Source organism: Tursiops truncatus, chromosome 11 (assembly GCF_011762595.2).
Source record: "Tursiops truncatus isolate mTurTru1 chromosome 11, mTurTru1.mat.Y, whole genome shotgun sequence".
Classification (NCBI taxonomy): domain Eukaryota; kingdom Metazoa; phylum Chordata; class Mammalia; order Artiodactyla; family Delphinidae; genus Tursiops; species Tursiops truncatus.
The window spans coordinates 90,104,360-90,123,863 of NC_047044.1; the positions used below are offsets into that span (position 1 = coordinate 90,104,360).

At 41.4% G+C, this 19,504-nt stretch overlaps 1 protein-coding gene across 1 annotated transcript in view; it reads right to left on the reverse strand.

Annotated features, from left to right (window-relative positions):
• The window catches only part of DERA (deoxyribose-phosphate aldolase), a 114,285-nt gene extending 104,757 nt beyond the window's left edge, over positions 1-9,528 (reverse strand). Inside the window, exon 1 of the mRNA XM_019937029.3 lies at positions 9,402-9,528. Within this exon, the coding sequence (XP_019792588.1) occupies positions 9,402-9,432 (31 nt within the window). The 5' untranslated portion in view covers positions 9,433-9,528. The remainder of the gene's footprint in view (positions 1-9,401) is intronic.
• Between the last annotated feature and the right edge of the window lie 9,976 nt (positions 9,529-19,504).

Genomic DNA, 19,504 nt, shown 5'->3' on the forward strand with positions numbered 1-19,504 from the left:
CCCATTTACTCGTCTGTAATACAAGGTATCATCTGTGAGACTGATACCTAAGATGCCTTCCTGCTGTGAAACGGTGACATGTTTAAAAAAAAAAAAAAGGTAGTTTTATAAATGCGGACACTATTTCTTTCCCTAGGAAACAGTGTTTGACATATTCCTAAGTAATGTTTATACAAGGATCTCTACATCAGAGATAATAGTCTGTAGACCTTAAACATGCCAGTCATCTAGTTCAACGCCAAATGTTAGACACTGAATGAAACCACACACTTACACACACACAAACACACCTCTACCTTGTGGCTATGGGGCAGGAGTTGTGTCCACTAGGTGTTCAGTTGCAAAGTTTACCTGAATCTGAATTACAAGAGCAGTTAATTTGGATATTTTTACCAGACATTAAACACCACAATCTTGACATTATTAACCACATTCCAGGAGAACCCAAGCACCACTTAAGTAGCACCTTTTTAGGAAGTAATTACCAGAGGCTGCTCTTATCTCAGACTTTGCTTTAGGGGAAGTAGGCCTGACTCTACAAAGACAGAAGTTGCAGCCCGGGAGAGTCTCAACACTTACAAATCTGTACAGTTTGCTGGGGCGGAGATGAAACATTTATCTCTCCCATGCGACCACTTTGGTTTCCAGGGAAATGACTATTCATGGCTGAGGCAGGCAAAGGAGTGGTACATCCACAGATGCACACACACCACACACCAAAGTTAACTGAAAAATTTCAAAGTGCCTTTTTATGCCTTTAACTCAAAGATGAACACATTTCAAGGTGACCCAATCCTCCAGTGACAGGCAGCGTTTTAAAAGGGCCAGCGCTCTCCACTTAAACAATTTCTAGTGACACGTCTAAAGCGCATCCTCCAGGGCTCTCTCCGCTGTCTCGTTGACTAGTCTTTCTTTCCCGGCAGAGGTATCCCATTTCAAATGAGCGCCTGAACTTCGTGTTCCCTCCTAACAATTAAAATCCACAGAGCTCAGATGCTTTAAAAAATTTTTTGTTTGTTTTTTTTTTAATTAGCAGGCACCATGGAAAACTTTTATTTATTTGATTATACAACAAACCCAAATAATTATAGTTCTTTCTGTTTACCAAAACAGTATCAGAATAATAAAACACAGTCTCATCACTCATGCTTATAAGCAAATGGTAAGACTTCTAAGGTAAAAATCAAAGTTTGAGTTCAGAAAAGGATGCCCAATTTAAAACCTAAAAGCGTACACGATCGTTATATTGACTCTGTGGATGAATTTCATACATAGAATACGAAGGGTTTTTTTCTTCTTTCTTCACTAAAATATTACTGTTAGCCATTACAGAATGAGAAGATTACACTAGAAATCTGAAAATTGGGTTCCTATAGTTAATGAAACATGCCAGGCTGTTTTGGGTAAGTTCCTTTGCAGAAACTACTCCCTGTCAAAAACATCCTTTCCAAAAACCTCCCCTGGACTACCTGTAAATTCCTCCATCACTTTCCAATCTGATTACTTCTATACGGTCACCTGTATCCTCCTGTGATGATGTACATGACAGTGTCCCTTCGTTGATTGTAAGCTTCAGGAAAGCAGGGACCAGGCTATGGTCACTCTGGTATCCCAGCCATTACCACGAGCAACAAGTAACCAGTGCCAGGAACAGCAGGAACTCTACTTTGTTTTGGGGGTTTTTTTAAATGTGTATAAATTTATAATACATAAGAATAAATTTTTTAAATGCATTCTGGTCCCCTCCCCTCCTAAACAACTGTCCTAACCCCCCACCACGGGAGGGTGGGAGTCATTTGAGCCAGGTCAGGAGGGGGACTAACTATGGCCCAGAGTGGGCTATGGGAGCCCAACAAGTTAGGGGGGCACTTAAGCACGGGGGTTAGGCCAGAGTCCAATCGCAACACAGAGGGTGTCTGCATGAAGGGAAGGGGTAGCCAGACATGGGAGTCGAGACAAGCAGGAAAAGGAGGCTATCTACGTGGATGGGCAGCCTGGCCCAGAGAGCCATAGACCTGCTGCGGGGTATCAATGTGGGCGGCAGCCTGATGCAAGCAGTTGGAGCCCAGGCTGGATGAAGGTACCCAGCTCAGAGTGTCAGAACCTGAGTAAGTCCAGAAGAATGTCTACTGGCCGTGGAGTATGTACAGCCCAGCACGTGAAGGGTTTCAAATATGCAAAGAGAGAAAAACGGAACAAATCCGTGGTATTGTACTGGAATTGGAGGAATCGGTCTGACTCCTGGTTTTCACTATATAGAGAGATATAGACAGATGATAAGTAGACAGTTAGAGAAGTAAACGTGTGGGTGTGTGTGTATACACATTCTCTAGCTCTACCAAGTAAGGGGATTCGGAGCAGAGACATTCCAGTCACCATGTGCATACCCACCGCCCAGATCATGGCATCTAAATACCATTATCCACTGAAAGAAACATTCCTTGGAGAAAGAGCTGACTCTAGTGCTGGGGCAGGGGAAGTGTAAGATAAGCCTGGGACACCTTGGTAAGCCAGAAAAGAATGAAGTACTTCAAAAATAATGGTACACGTCAGAAAGAGAGAGAAGCTAGGATGAAGGGGCTCCCCTTAGCAAAATCTAAACAATTGGAATATTAAATAATAATAGTAACAATTACAACCCATTTGGAAAAAATAGGAAACCTCAAATATATACTGATATAAACAAACATAAATAAACTGAAAATCTGCAGAGGAACAGGGTACTTAAATAGTTTCAAAGTACCACCACACAAAACACACATGAATTACAAAGGTTAAAAAGTAACTTTACAGCAGTGAAGCCTAGGAGACAGCACCTTAATCGAATAATCGAAATGAACACCATCAATAATGAGACAAGTCAATATCATGTGCTACCTAACAGGATGCAGTGAGAAGAACACAGCATCATTTCTGTGAAATTCCTGCCAGAGATGCATAATCTGAATCTAACCATGAAAAAAACACTACAAACAGAAACGGAGGAACATCCTATAAAATAACTGGCCCGTATGCTGCAAAAGTCAATGAAACACTGAGCAATCATTTCAGCCTGAAGGCTAAAAAGACAGACAGTTAAAGGCAACATATGATTGTGAAACGGATCTTTTTGAAATAAAAAACATTGTTTGGACAACTGGCCAAACATGAATGAAGTTGGTGGATTGGATGGTAATAATGTATCCACGTTAAAGGTCCCACTTTGAGGACTGCAGGGTTGTTGCAGCCTTTGAGGAAACTGTCCTTACCCATAGGAAATACTCAAGTATCCAGGGGTGGTGGTGCATCGTGTCAGTCAACCGTGTTCCTCAGGTGGTTCAAAGGAAAAAGTTCTTTCTACTGCACTTACAACTTCCCTAAAAGTTTGACATTGCTTTAAAGTTAAAAAAAAAAAAAAAAAAAAAGTACAGCAAAAAACTTTTGTTATTCTAGTTTATAATCAATACAGGTTTCCCCTACTATCTGAAAGTAGAGGGCTCCTAGGAAACCTTTGGTCAGCCGAACTGGCACAAAGTGAAAAGTATCACCCACTTTCCGAAAGTTCTCATTATGCCATTTCGCTTTTACGGAAGACCTATATTAGTAGGTCTAGTAACTTTTCGTAAAAGCAAAAATTCTTTTGAATTTCTTTCCGTTAGTGAAAACAGGTACTAATGCAGGCATTTCATAAGTGAAGTGGCGTAAGGTCACCAAGTGCAGTGGGATACCTGTACTCAGTGGAAGATAATAAATTCATCATGTGTAAGATCAGAATTACATAAAAATAATTATTTTCATATTATCTTTCTTCCCTAGTACCTAGAATACTACATATACACACAGAGGCAGCTATGGCGTAAAGCAAAGAATAAAGAACTTGTACTCAGATGTTCTGGATTTGAATCATTACCTATGAAGTGAAAATAACAACTCACCCCAAAGGATTACTGGGAGAATTAAAAGAGGTAATGTTTGCAGAAGTATCACAGTAAACCTAAAGAAATATACATATACTAAGTATTAAAGAGAAAGAACATTGGATTCAGATATAAAATCCACACTAATTTAAAATATGGCACAAATCAATTTTACAGTTAAGAGGAAATCTCCAGTTAACTCCACTTGGGAAATCCCCTGCAGAAATCTAATAATTTTCAATTCTATTCTTACCTAATCTTCAATGCCCTTCTGTCTCTCAAAAAATAAACAACAAAAGGGATTCTGGAAAGGTAATTCACGTTGTTTCTCACCTGAAATCTATAGACTCCTTAAACTGCCTTGTTTATAACTAAAGAGATTCTAGTTCTCAGGAAACTATAAAAAGAGGTCCCAAAATTAGAAATCCAAAAAAAAAAACCAAAAAAGACACAAAACAAAGACAAAAAAGTTACCTGAAATCAACAAAAGATCATTATCAAAATTTTTCTCCATCTTCCTATCTTTCTTTCTCTCTCTCTCTCTCTCTCGTTTTCTTTCTACACCTAAAGATCACATCAAGAGACAGGATTGCTTTTTAAACCCAGGAAGCCAAAGTAAGCCCAAAGACTAGAGTGTGAGAGCTGGGGTTTTCAAAACTACAGAGAGACAAGAAAAAGAAAACAAACCAACTGACAAAAAAAAAAACCTGACCGCTTGGAGCTCACTCCCAGGTCCCCACCCCATGATGCTCTGAGGCACATCAGCACACCTACCTGAAGAAATCCCAGAGGAAGGCTGGCTTTAAGATGCCACCCCAGAAAATTACTTATTCAGTTACATCTAAGCTTACTCTCATAATCCACCAAAGTTTGGATATTTCCATTCTCCCTCAGGATAAACTTCACCTTCCCCCAAACAAATTGCAATGGTTAAGATGTGGGTTATGCAACAAGACCTACTGTATAGCACAGGGAACTCTGCTCAATATTATGTAACAACCTAAATGGAAAAAGAATTTGAAAAAGAATAGATACATGTGTGTATATATATATATATATATATATATATATATATATATAAAAAACTGAATCACTTTGCTGTACACTTGAAACTAACACAACATTGTTAACCAGCTATACTCCAATATAAAATAAAAAGTTAAAAAAAAAAGATATAGGTTATGGTAATAAAACAAAAATCTTTCACACAGACACAGGCAAATCAAAGCTAAGAAAGTCACAGTAAAATTATTCACTAGCTATCAACTTGCCTTCTCTTACATCACAGATCGAGTGCCCCAGGCAGCACATATAGACCAATTGCAGTGCTGAAGCACGTAGTGTTAGCACCAAACCATCTAGGTGTGAATTCTGGCTCTGCCACGTTAGCTCTGCCTAACTGGCTTTTGGCAAGTTACTTCAAACTCTCTATACCAAAAAAAAAAAAAAAAAAAAAAACTCTCTATACCTCAGTTTGCACATCTGTAGAACAGAGATCATAATGAAATCTTCACAGGGCTGTTGTGAAGACTAAATGAGATAATGCAAAAAGCACTCAGTATCGTACCTGGCACAAAACTAAAGCTCTATGGTAACCACCATCATTATACCCAGCACCTAGGCATAGTGTCTAGTGTTAAATAAAGAATTATTGTGGAAGCAACCCATGTTTTGCCTAACTTTAAAGTTTAAGATTCCAGTCAAAAAAAATTTTTTTAACTTTTCTAAGATAACTTTGCAGTGGAAAAATCACCACCACCAAAATCAGAAGCATTCTACACCAAAGTTATGCCTTAGTACAAGTGGCAGAAATGAGCTACTTACATTTTGATTCTCATCTAAGTTCTTAAAGGGAAAATAAAAGTTACAAGGCCAAGACGGCCAGAACTCTGTTACGGCAACTCATTTAAGGTACAGTTTAGGCACAACTATCTAATTTCTTAAATAGACAAAAATAAATGCAAAGTAACTGCATATCACATTTGCACTTATTTTAATTGTAGTTTTGGCTTGACGCCCAGCTAGGGATCGGACCTAGCTCTGTGAAGACAGGGACTACCCTTGTCCATCTTGTCTCCCCAGAGCCCAGGGTAATACTACCCAGTTGACAATGGGTACTCAATAACTACTTTTTGGATGAATAACAGTGCTTTGTAAAATACAAAATCCCGTCTTCCTTCTTGGTTTGGCAACTAATCCAGAACTGATCTCGTTTATCTGTATTTTAAGCAAATAAACTGCCCCTTCTGTTTGTTCTGACTTGGATTACAAAAAATGCCCCTACAGAGCAAAACATTCCTCAGTAATCATGGTCCCTGATCATTCCAATTGGGGATATATGCCTAAAACAATCTCTTTTTACTGCAACACAGGAAATTCCTAGAATTGTCCCCATCCCGTCCCAGTTAAAAATCAGTTTTCAATCAGTTTTTTTCTGTTTTTCAGATATCTTTGTAAATTTCCTTTCTGAACACAAGACCTTACAGATATACAGACAGATACAGAGCAGAGACCCTTAGAAGTCACCTAATACAAACACCCCCATTTTCCAGATGCCTCCAAAGAAAATCACATTTGAAAGGAAGCCACACTGCCAACATCCTTCGTAAGCCTCTTGAGATCTCTTTAAAGACAGAAGTAACAAAATTGAATTGTAACGTTATTCAGAAAAGAGGGAGAAGGTAGAGACTGCACGGCACCTGTCCACACACAAGGGCCCAGGTGGACACCCCAGTACTCCCAAGCAAGGAGTAGTTCTAAATTCACTCCTGCATTCAGCAGGCATGTTTGTGGGCTTTCCGTGTGCCAGACACTATCCTAACTGCCTGGGATACATCAATGAAGAAAAGAAAGATCACTGCCCCTGCTGCACCTACATTTTAGGCAAAACTTAACAGGCGTCTAGCAGAATAAAGAAAAGAACATCATCGGTCCATTTTAATAGAATGCAAAGGGCCAGAAGCACTCCATAGAGCCCTAAAGATCTTTAAGCCAGTGGTTCTCAAATCTGAGTGCATTTCAGAACCACTTTAAAACCACCAGAATGCCAGGGCCCACCCTCAGAGTTTCTGACTCATTAAGAGATCAATGTGGCCTGAGAATTTGCATTTCTAATGAGCTGTCACCTAACGTTAATGCTGTAGGTCCCAGAACCACACTCTGAGAACCGCTGATCTACTGTTCAAAGAAAGCAAATAGCCTGGCCAAAGCCACAGGCTGGAGCTAGACCAGATTTAGGGTTCTTTTTCCTTCTGATTCCAAACTGGTCAAGCCTTCTCCATAGGAGGACACAGCTGTCACCTACCCACTTAATGGCAAACACTGCCCAAAGAAAAAGAGGTTTTTAGCTTTATGTATAAGTTGGAGAAAATCAGAAATTAATGTTTTAAGTAGAAAATATCTTAAACAGATAGGATTGATCGCTAAACACTGACATAAAAATGAACATTAGAGGGTCTGTTCTTTCTTTCTCATGTCCAATGGGTCCATAAAAGAATGTTTTCCTTGAAGTTTTTATCATGAGGGTCAGATTCAGTCTCAAATGAACCTATTTATTAAAAAAAAAAAGTCTATTAACAAGAAGTATATACATGCACTACAATATAAATTAGTGACTATCAGTAATAATTTTAGTTGTTTTGTTCCAACTGTATTTTCTAAAATTTTTACAATAAACATGAATTCCTTCGTAATAAGGGAATAAAAGTTTATTTCTTTAAAAAAGTTAGTGTTTATTTTAAAAGACTTTTAATTAGAAAACTCTATAAAAGGCATCAACTAATAAACTGCATAAATTAATACTGAATGATTTTTTTTTCTAGTACATAAATATTTCAAATAATTTATTTTAGGCCAAATCTCTGTCTGGATTAATGATTAATACCAGTGAAGGAAAAACACCCTAGAAATATATCTGATGTTATTTAAACAAAGAGAATAAAACAAAACTATGATCATTTAAATAGCTGCATAAAAATCACATTTACTATTATTCTACATAGCAATTGATTTTTGTCTATACTGTTACTTTTCAACAAATGAATGGGTGTGATTCTAATTCTTGCAAATAAAGTAAAAAAAGTTCTATGTCAACTATACCTCAATAAGAAAAAGAAAGAGAAAAAGGTTTGTGTTTCTTGAAAGAAAAATAAACTGCTAAGTTTTGGGGAAATAACAGTGCATCAAATGGCGAACAAAGTCACGCAGCCATAACCTGAAGATACCAAGATGACTAAGACCCACAGCCCATCCCTATCCCCCATCCACCATCTTTCTGGATCTTCCAATCTAGGGAACTCCTTTATTACTAAAGTCCACATTCCAAAGATAGAACTAGAGTTTAAAATATAACCTGCTAAAGGGCAGTGAGTAAAGGCGAATCAGTTCGGTGAGGAAATCACCTGCCTTTATAAAGACAAGCTCTTACCATTCGACAAAAGTTCTGGGCCATCTCATGAAGCCTAGACTCTAGTTAGAACAGCCACTTTTAAAGAAAAAAAGTGTACCCGTATGACTTACATACAATTTATAGCTAATTCTCTCAAAACTGGCCCCTAAAAACAGAATTCACCTTTTAACACTATTACTGTACATACTTACTTGGTACATTGTGAGTACCTAGTAAACTATTACATACTTACTATATATATATAATACTATTATATACTCACTAGGTACTCACAATGTGCCAAACAATTAACATCCTCTCATTTAATCTCCAAACCAATTTATGAGGTAAGTGCTATTATAACCATTTTACAGATTAAGAAATTTAAGCACAGAGTGATTAAGTTATTTGCCCAAAGTCACAGAGCTAAACTGAAGATCCGGGATACCGATATGCAAGCTATAATACTTAAACTGAGATCCTTAACCTTTGGCTCCATCATGGTTTTGCTATGTTTGAATTGCGAATTTTTCACATTTTGGGAAATCAAAACTAAGTTTTCTTGCCAGAAATATTTTAGAACATCAATGAAATGAAATAAATGAGGAAATAATCCAAGCACTTTTAAAAGTCGCTGTACTTCTAAAAATCATACAATTTACATTAAGTTACATAGTCCAGAGACAACTTTTCCAACAGCACGATCACTCTGGGGATACGGCTGTGTTAACACCTACCTATGGAAACCCGGCATTAAATCGCACAAGATAATTCTATTAGGAGCGTGGAAGGGAGGTTTTCATCTGGTTTGTCTGGGGGTCTTTGGGGTTTTTTTGTTGCTGCTGTTCTTCGCAACCAGGTGAGCTAATGAGTTGGAAGATAAAAGTCTAATCCATTCCTATTCCTTCCGCTTATAAATATAAGGCTTGTGAGTCAAGGTTTGCGGGGTCCACGGGCGCAGGGGCTGTGTCTCCCAGGTGCGGCCCCCAAGCCTACGCCTCCCGCCCCGGGGAGCACGCGCCCAGGGACCCCTGGCCAGGGCACCGGGCGGCGCGAGGTTCGAAGAGACAGGGGACCGGGAGCAACGGAGAGGGGAGAGAGCGACCGCGGGCCCTTACCGAGCTCCGTGCCTCCCTGGTGCGCCGACATGGTAGGGCCGCCACTGCACCGCCCGCCCCCGCGCGCCCGCCAGCCCGCCTGCCTTAGCTCTGCCCTTCCTGCTTCCGCGCGCGCGCGCGTGCGCCGCACGCCCCGCCCTCTCCGCTCTGGGGGCGGAGCCCCCGGCCGCGCCGCGGAGGCGGGATCCCGGGTCCTTTTCTCTGCCAGGAAAATCCGTCGCGCGCATTCCTCGGTCTTCTCCACCAGGTGCGGAACTCGGGTACTAACTCCCGTAAACCATGCTGCCAGAACTAGTGGTGAAACCCTTAAGTTACTGAATGTACTGAATAAAAGCATTTGGAGACTTTTCACAGTAGGATTACAGAACAAGAAGGGAGAGGATCCTTCCAATTACTGCCTGAGACCAGAGGTCGAGGACCCCACACCTGAAACGGGAGCGGTGATCCCTTAGCCTGGTAAGGGCGGCCAACCAGCAAACTGGGGCCCGGTGCCATGTGACTTCTACGCTTGGCTTCCTGAAGAGAAGCAACTCTGTGGCCTAGAAAACCAGGGGGCCTAGGAGTGGGAAGAACTGGGGTCTCAGCTTTGCTCTGGCAGCGATTAAGTGTGACACTGGGCCATCAACTGCCCTTCTAAGCTTCATTTTCCTTATCTGTAAGAAAGCACCTTGACAACATCTTTTCTTTTAATTATTTATTTATTTTTGGCTGTGTTGGGTCTTCGTTGCTGCGTGCAGGCTTTCTCTAGTTGCGGCAAATGGAGGCTACTCTTCGTTGAGGTGCACGGGCTTCTCATTGCGGTGGCTTCTCTTGTTGCAGAGCATGGCCACTAGGTGGGCAGGCTTCAGTAGTTGTGGCTCGCAGGCTCAGTAGTTATGGCGCACGGGCTTAGTTGCTCCACGACATGTGGGATCTTCCCTGACCAGGGCTCGAACCTGTGTCCCCTGCGTTGGCAGGCGGATTCTTAACCACTGTGCCACCAGGGAAGTCCCTTGACAACATCTTGGAGCTCTAAAATTCTCATTCTGTGATACTAAGAATTTTTTCAGGCTTTTTTTGTGAGCAGGAGGTTAAAGTTATCTGGAGTCACTCAACACAGGCTACTAATCAACTCTGTACTCACGGTCAGAGACAGCTCCACTCTGCTGAAAGAAGGAACTCTCTTAGTTATGGCTTGTTTACCATGAGCCAGTTACTATGCTAGGTACTTTCAGAGAGATGATAGCATTCGAATCCCAGAACAATCCTGCCAAGTATATACTGTATCGCCATTGCTCTACCTACAGACACCAAAGTTATGAACAGAGGCATCCTGATGTAATGGAGCAGACTCCAAACGGGTCCAACTCAATACACCAACAATTCCACCTAATGACTAGCTGGTTCCAGGAATGTTACTGCCTGTAAAATGGGGATGTTCAAAATAGATTTGACTTGCAAAGATGCTGTACATGTGTAAAGCATCTAGTACAACACACTTCATGGCACATAGTAGGTGCTCAACAAATGGAAGCTACGATTGTTACTGTCAGCTTCACACAGCAATTATAGGCTACATAGGAAAGGTAATCCCAGTCTTTTCCCCCCACACGTAGCTGCCTCTCAGCCTTGTCAGCACAAAGCCATTGCCAAACATTTTGAAAGTGTCTACATCCCATTCATTTATATAATAGCATTTTACCTATTTCTGTCTTCACCCTGAAAGCCCCGAGCTGGCCTAGCATTCACAGCTAGACCACCGTGTTCCCCAGTAGAACGTGAAACAATTTCACAGAACACCAACATCAGCCAAGGCCATTGTGCCCCTGATAAAAAACAAGACCCCTTGTAATCACGTCTGAACACAAAAAATGAACGTTGTCCAAACCACAAAAATGACCAAACAGCCCCCTAATCCTGGCTGTTATAAGTGACTGTCACTTCTTTACTTGTCAGTTTTAGCCTCACCCCATTCTTCTTGTATTTTAGATAAGAATTAAAATGCCCTGTCGGAATTATCACCCCTTCCTGCCAACATCAATGCAGAGCGATGGCCCACTTCCTTGAACTTTCCCCAAATCACCAGACACAAGCCCAAATCCTATGTCATTTCTGACACCCTCTAACTGAGACATCTCACAGTTCCCCTGGTGAGTATTCTCCCTTACTGCAGCAAGTCAGTAAACCCAAATTTATTCCTGGTGATATTTGGCTGGAGAGGCCAGAAATCCCTAAAAGATATAAAGGCAATAAATGGAATTCTATTTTTTAGAGGCAGATAACAACTCTAAGCCAGATTCCAAGCCATGCATTATGCATTCATGGATAATGTAAATGTATTAAAAGAAACCAAAAAAAGCTGTGAGATCCTAACTTAGTTGGAAAACCAGAATCAGGACAGCCTCCTGTAGCAAACAGTTTTGCAATATATCTGACAAGAATTTCTCAAGGATTTTTTCTAAAACTGGCCTGTTGCACAGTACTAATCTGGAATTAATCTCTACAGTTTGAACGTATGTCAAATTGGCAGCATTCAGAGACACTAGGGATGGAATGCAAAAAGTGAGGGTTTTTTTAATGAAGAAATGTTGCTAAGTTTCACTTTGTGGACTTCCCTTTTAAATTTATTGCTTTCTGAAACTTCTGAAGTATCCATCCTTAAGGTAAGGCCTCTTAGCTCTTTGGACCACTACTACATTGGAATCTCCCAAAAGTTTTTTTCCTGAAACAGATTCTACGCTTCACCACAGCCCTACTGAATCAGAATCTCTAGGACCAGGCTTCCCTGGTGGTGCAGTGGTTGAGAATCTGCCTGCCAATGCAGGGGATACGGGTTCGAGCCCTGGTCTGGGAAGATCCCACATGCCGCGGAACAACTGGGCCCGTGAGCCACAACTACTGAGCCTGCGCGTCTGGAGCCTGTGCTCCGCAACAAGAGAGGCCGCGACAGTGAGAGGCCCGTGCACCACGATGAAGAGTGGCCCCCGGGCTTCCCTGGTGGCGCAGTGGTTGAGAGTTCGCCTGCCGATGCAGGGGACGCGGGTTCGTGCCCCGGTCTGGGAAGATCCCACATGCCGCGCAGCGGCTGGGTCCGTGAGCCATGGCCGCTGAGCCTGCGCGTCCGGAGACTGTGCTCCGCAACAGGAGTGGAAAAAGAGTGGCCCCCGCTTGCTACAACTAGAGAAAGCCCTTGCACAGAAACGAAGACCCAACACAGCCAAAAATAAATAAATAAATTTATAAAAAAAAAAAAGAATCTCTAGGACCTTGGAATCTGTATTCTTAACAGATTCCCTCTGATGATGTTTATGCCAGCTAAATGCAAAGAATCACCAGCCTAGAGGCAGAGAAGCTATGCATGCAATCTGGAGCTAGAGACCAAACTGGCTCTGACAAGAGTAACATTGTCTTTATTGTATTCTTTTAACCCATTTTGCATGCCATTCCTTTTTGTGGATATGTTTTTAAATAAAAAGTTACTGGATAAATTACTTATCTTCCCACCCCCACTTCTCCTTCAGTGAAAATTAAAGCTCTAAGAATATGTCATATTTATCTTGAAACCTCAAGAACATACCTGGCCTGGAAGACAGGAATAATCCAAAAGTTAAAGGTCAAAGGGCATGAACTATTGGGTTGGCCAAAATGTTCATTCAGTTTTTTCCGTAAGATGGCTCTAGTGGCACTTAGTTGTCTTTAACTTCATGCGAAACAATTTTGTGGGACTTCCCTGGTGGCACAGTGGTTAAGAATCCGCCTGCCAATGCAGGGGACATGAGTGCGAGCCCTTGTCCGGGAAGATCCCACATGCCGCGGAGCAACTAAGCCCGTGCGCCACAACTACTGAGCCCGCGTGCCACAGCTACCGAAGCCTGCGCACCTAGAGCCCGCACACTGCAACGAAGAGTAACCCCTGCTCGCCGCAACTAGAGAAAGCCCGCGCACAGCAACAAAGACCCAACGCAGCCAAAATTAATTAAAAAAAAAAAAAAAGACCCACAGTTTTTTTAAGATTGTATGTGACAGCTGTCCTATCAGCATGCATTTAAAAAAAGACATCAAGGGGCTTCCCTGGTGGCGCAGTGGTTGAGAGTCCGCCTGCCGATGCACAGGATGCGGGATCGTGCACCGGTCCGGGAGGATCCCACATGCCGTGGAGCGGCTGGGCCCGTGAGCCATGGCCGCTGGGCCTGCGCGTCCAGAGCCTGTGCTCCGCAACGGGAGAGGCCACAGCGGTGAGAGGCCCGCGTACTGCAAACAAACAAAAAAAGGCATCAAAATTGGTAAATTTTTGTATACCTATTTTAATATTGAAGATGGAAGAAAAAAAGCAACATTTTCAGCATAATATGCTTTATTATTTCAAGAAAGGTAAAATGCAACTGAAATGTAAAAAAAGATTTGTGCAGTGTGTGGAGAAGGTGCTGTGACTGATGGAACGTGTCAAAAGTAGTTTGTGAATTTCTCCCTGGTCTATGCTCCACAGTCGGGTAGACCAGTTGAAGTTGATAGTGATCAAATCGAGACATTAACTGAGAACAATCAACGTTATACCACGTGGGAGATAGCTGGCATACTCAAAATATCCAAATCAAGCATTGAAAATCATTTGCAACAGCTTGGTTATGTTGATCGCTTTGATGTTTAGTTTCCACGTAAGTTAAGCAAAAAAAAAAAAAAAAACCTTCTTGACCATATTTCTGCATGCGATTCTCTACTTAAACGTAATGAAAATGTTCCATTTTTAAAACAAATTGTGACAGGCGATGAAAATGGATACTGTACAATTATGTGGAACAGAAGAGATCGTGGGGCAAGTGAAATAAAATACCACCAAACGATTAATTCCAACAAGTACTAGTTAGACCAACTTAAAGCAGCACTCGACAAAAAGCGTCCAGAATTAGTCAACAGAAAACGCGTAATCTTCCATCAGGATAATACAAGACCACATGTTTCTGTTTTTTTGTTTGTTTGTTTGTTTTTTGCGGTACGCGGGCCTCTCACTCTTGTGGCCTCTCCCATTGCGGAGCACAGGCTCCGGACGCACAGGCTCAGCGGCTATGGCTCACGGGCCCAGCCGCTCCGCGGCATGTGGGATCTTTCCAGACCGGGGCAAGAACCCGTATCCCCTGCATCAGCAGGCGGACTCTCAACCACTGTGTCACCAGGGAAGCCCGCTAGACCGCGTGTTTCTTTGATGATCAGGCAAAACCTGTTACAGCTTGGCTGAGAAGTTCTGATTCATCTGCCGTATTCACCAGATGTCGCATCTTTGGATTTCCATTTATTTCGGTCTTTACAAAATTCTCTTAATGAAATAAACTCCAATTCCCTGGAAGACTGTAAAAGGCACATGGAACACTTCTTTGCTCAAAAAGATAAAAAGTTTTGGGAAGATGGAATTACAAAGTTGCCTGAAAAATGGCAGAAGGTAGTGGAACAAAAGGGTAAATATGTTGTTCAATGAAGTTCTTGGTGAAAATGAAGACTGTGTCTTTTATTTTTACTTAAAAACCGAAGGCTTTATGATTTCTTAGAGCAGTCCTTCACAGGTTCCTTAGGTAAAAATTCACTTAGGTTATGGACTGTCAACAGTATTTCTAAATCAGATGGGGGAAAGTGTAGAAACAGGGAGGACTAGGGGAGAGTATGAATATTAGAGTCAAAATATTTCAGAACTGCAGAGAGACTTCTAGAACATCTAGTTCCTACTTCATGGTGAAATAAGAAAAATAAGAATTATACTGAGTCTTTTATGAAGTTTTATTCAATTTAAAGAACAGTCCTGACACTATGCCCTTCACTACCAACTTGGATTTTAAAATGACCTTTCTTTCATGACTATTGTGCTGGTAGATGTTTTCATAGCCTCACTTGGCAAAATTAGAGGCAGACCACTCAGTCTTGCCATCGACCCCCACCTAACCCCCCCCCCGCCTTTTTAATCTATTTTTCCACCAAATCCCAAAGTTGGGAAATCACTGATAAATACATAACACTAGCTAATATTAAGTGCTTCGTATGAGTTAAGCCCATTCCATCAATTATTTGATCCCTCCCCACCAAATCTGTTCAAACCCAGGCAATATAACCTACAGACCACACACTTACTGTTCCAACTATTTCTTTGAAGCCAAACTCATTAGACAAGTCATTTAACCTCTAAAATAGTTTCCCATATGTATAATGTAGATACTACCTATCTCCACTGGGTTATTGGAGAGATTAAAAAAATACTATTTCTACACACATCTGTAAACTTTCACCAGTTCTCTTCCACTTGACCAAGTTCCATTCTCTCATTAATTATATAAAGTGATTCAACCTATAAAGGATGGTTACTGCTCATTAGCTATCATTTAGATGCACACTCCGGCCTTGTTTCCACAGGTAAATTTGTTAGATGCCTCATTTGTTTCTCCAAGAACTCTGTTGATTTTAAAGTCACACTGATCTAGGTGACACTGTCACACTGTGCATTCCTATAGCTAAGCAAAGAAAAGCTAAGCCTATCTGAGAATGTTCTTCCTCCAGTGATTCTTTTTCTTCAGGAATCCCCCTAGTGTGAGACCCACATGTAACTCAACAGAATCACTGTTTGTCCGAAAATATTCAGGTGTAAAACATCAGGTTCCTACAAGAGAAATATTTCCCCTTGGTCTGCATTTTCAATTCCCCATTCTGTCGCTCCATCCTGAACAGTTACATCCATTTGCCTCCACCTTCGTCTCAAAACCAGGCAGCTAAATTAATAATTCCATTGAATTTGAACTATTAACACATGTAACCTTTAAGCTATTATGGTACATCTTTACTATTTTGTAGACATTAAAACGAATATGTTGAACTTTACTGACATGAAAAATTCTCAAGAGAATTGACTGCGCTCAACCCTGGTTTCTTAGAAGAAACCTCTAGATGACATGGACACGCAATGATTCGTAGGGTAAATTACTAAAACTTAGGCAGGATTTGAGCTACCATGACGTTAAGACAGAGAGGAAGTGCCAGAGGAAGAATGGAATGGGAAGCAGGGTGGAGATGGGGAGACTGTATCACACAAGCTGAAGTCCTCCTAGGTTATTGGACCTCAAGTCCGATAAAGCTGTACATGAGTTCACTGGAGAGGCAAGTGCTCTGAGTAGGTTCTGGCCACGTCTGACTCTTCAGTGGAGAGGATGGTCTGCTGCATAACTGAAAAATAATCTTACTGGTCTGGTAAGATCTGGTGCTCATTTAGGGACTTGTTTCAACATCTATTGAGCACTTATGATGTACCAGCCACCTTTCTAAGCAAAGCAATATTGGTGAAGACAAAAAATATACGAGGTAATTTCAGACTGGTAAGAACTCTGAATAAAATAGGGCAAAATAGCAAGTGACAAGAGGGTCACAGGACTTGAGACCTGAATCACAAGAAAGGGTCAGCCATGCATATATTTAAGAGTGGCTCCAGTAGCAGAAATAGCAAGCCAAGTGAAAAGGCCTTGTGAAATGAAGCCACTGAGGCTAGAGCAGGACAAGCAAGGGAAAAATGAAAAGTCATAAAGGCAGCAAGAGTCAGAAAATAGTAAAAACATGGTATAATAGGAAGACACTATGGATTTAAACGGGACAGTCACTCAGCCTCTTCAAGCCCTAAAGCAATTACCTTTCCTACTGTGTAGAAAATGGATGGGATGAGGGCAGGGTGGGGGAGTAGGGGCAAGAGGGGACAGTTAGGAAGGCACTGCAGCCGTCTACGTGAGAAACAGAGGGAGCCTGGTCTAGGGTGTTAACAGTGGACATGAGGCAAGTACAGACTCAGGAGAACCCACAGGACTTACATATAGACTAAAAATAGGGATAGGAGAACAGACTCAAGGACTTTATGTCTTTCAGTTTAGGCAGTGCCCATTATCAGAATGGGTAACAAGTTGGGGAAATAGGTTTGGTTGAGAAATTAAGATTTGTTTTCCACAGGTAAGTCTGAGATGCTTACTAAAGGTTAAGGTAGAACATCAACTATGCCATTAAACTCTGGTGCTCAGGGCAGCAGGCTGGATATATGAATTTGAAAGATTTCAGAAAACACTGAATCCCACAATGAGTTTTCCCTTTGGAGAGCAGAGCTAGAAAGTATAGACCAGACCTGAAGCAGAAAAGGAGGAATTGGCAAATTCAGAAGCAGTCAGAAAGATTTAAGTAAAACCAGGAGTGTGATAGAAGCTGCAGAGAAGTGAAAAAAATAAAGTATTTCAAAAACAAGGAAGTAGACAACTACTGAATGCTGCTGAAGGTTTAGTAAGATGAGAAAAGTGACCACTGGGTTAGAAACACACAGGACACTTGAGACTTTGACAAATGCAATTTTCGTAAATATATACTTTAACTTTTTGCTAAATTTCTACTATAGGATTCTACCATTAGAAGGTCTGGTAAACAGACTAATGGCCCCCCAAAGATGTCCATAGCCTAATCCCTGGAACCTGCGAATGTTGCCTTACACGGCAAAAGGGACTTTACAGACGGTAGTAAGTTAAGGATCTTGAACTGAGGAGTTTATCCAGGTGGGTCCAATGTAATCACAAACGTCCTTTTAATAAGTTAAAGAGGGTGGCAGGAGACTCAGAGATTTGAAGATGCTATGTTGCCAGCTTTGAAGACGGAGAAAGAGACCACGAGCCAAGGAATGCCAGTGGTCTCTGGAAGCTGGAAAAAGGAAATAGATTCTCTCCTAGTTTCCAGAAGGAATGCAGCTCTGCCAACACCTTGATTATAGCTAACGATCATTAATCCGGCAAAAGCCAAAACCTAAAATGACTTGACTGGGTAACCAGAATCTAAAAACCTAAGAACTTGACAATACGGTCAACCAGAGGTCTGACCAACATGAACTCGCTAATCACACAAGTATAAGTTATGGTATGACAGAGCTCCATGGCCTGAAATTCTTCAACTCATAAACTTAAAACAACTTTTACAGATTTCAAGCTATATGCCACCCAGTGATGGTGTAAGTATGCACCTTTATTTTCTTTTTTTTTTTACTCTGAGTTAACAGAATCATGTTCTTTTTTTGTTGCGGAGCATGGGCTCTAGAGCGCGGGCTCAGTAGTTGTGGCGCACGGGCTTAGCTGCCCCGCGGCATGTGGGATCTCCCCGGACCAGGGCTCAAACCCGTGTCCCTTGCATTGGCAGATGGATTCTTAACCACTGCACCACCAGGGAAGTCCCTGTATTTTCTTTTGACTTTTATGAAACCTGAATAGAAGAGACTTGCTTTGGTCATAAACTTCATAAATACCAAGCAATTTCAAAATGCCAACCTGGTGCATATAAATCTCAACTGTATTTAAGATAAGTCAGACTAGGATTAGAGTCTGTGGTACACTGACAATACTGCTGCTGCAAAGCAGAGAACCAGGCATGTAGCAAGTTGACAAGAAAACACCCTCACGCTGTGAGACCCCGTGTGAATTACCAGTCGGCTCTCCCCATGACACACCTCTCTTGGCCCTCTAAGGCAGTCACAGCCTACTGTGCTTTCCGCCAGTTTACCAGAAATCCTCAAAAACTTATTTTTTGGTTGGTTATTCCTTTTAAGGAAAGTTATCAAGGGTCATTCACAAGATAGAGAAAAAGCAATTTGGCAGAGATGTTATTTATTTCTCTAAAGTATTTACAAACTACTAGTTCAATATTCCTTCCATATTAAAAAATAAATGTATCACAAATCTAAACTCAGTTGATTCATTTTATTAAAAGGTTGGTTAAAAAAAAAAAAAAAGGCTTTCTGAATACCACCTGAACTTAAAAGGATAAAGTAAAACAAACATTGCAGGTCTACAATTACCCCATTTTTATAAAATCTTTCCTATCTATCTGCATATACACATTCAGAGGTACACTCATGTGTGTTAATGTTCACTCAATCTTAACAATTTTTTTGGGGGTAGTGGGATTTTGAGTGATTTTTCTGATATCTTTCTGCTATTTCTTTTTTTTTTTTTGCGTTACACGGGCCTCTCACCGCTGCAGCCTCTCCCGTTGTGGAGCACAGGCTCGACGCGCAGGCCCAGCGGCCATGGCTCACGGGCCCAGCTGCTCCGCAGCATGTGGGATCTTCCCGGACCGGGGCA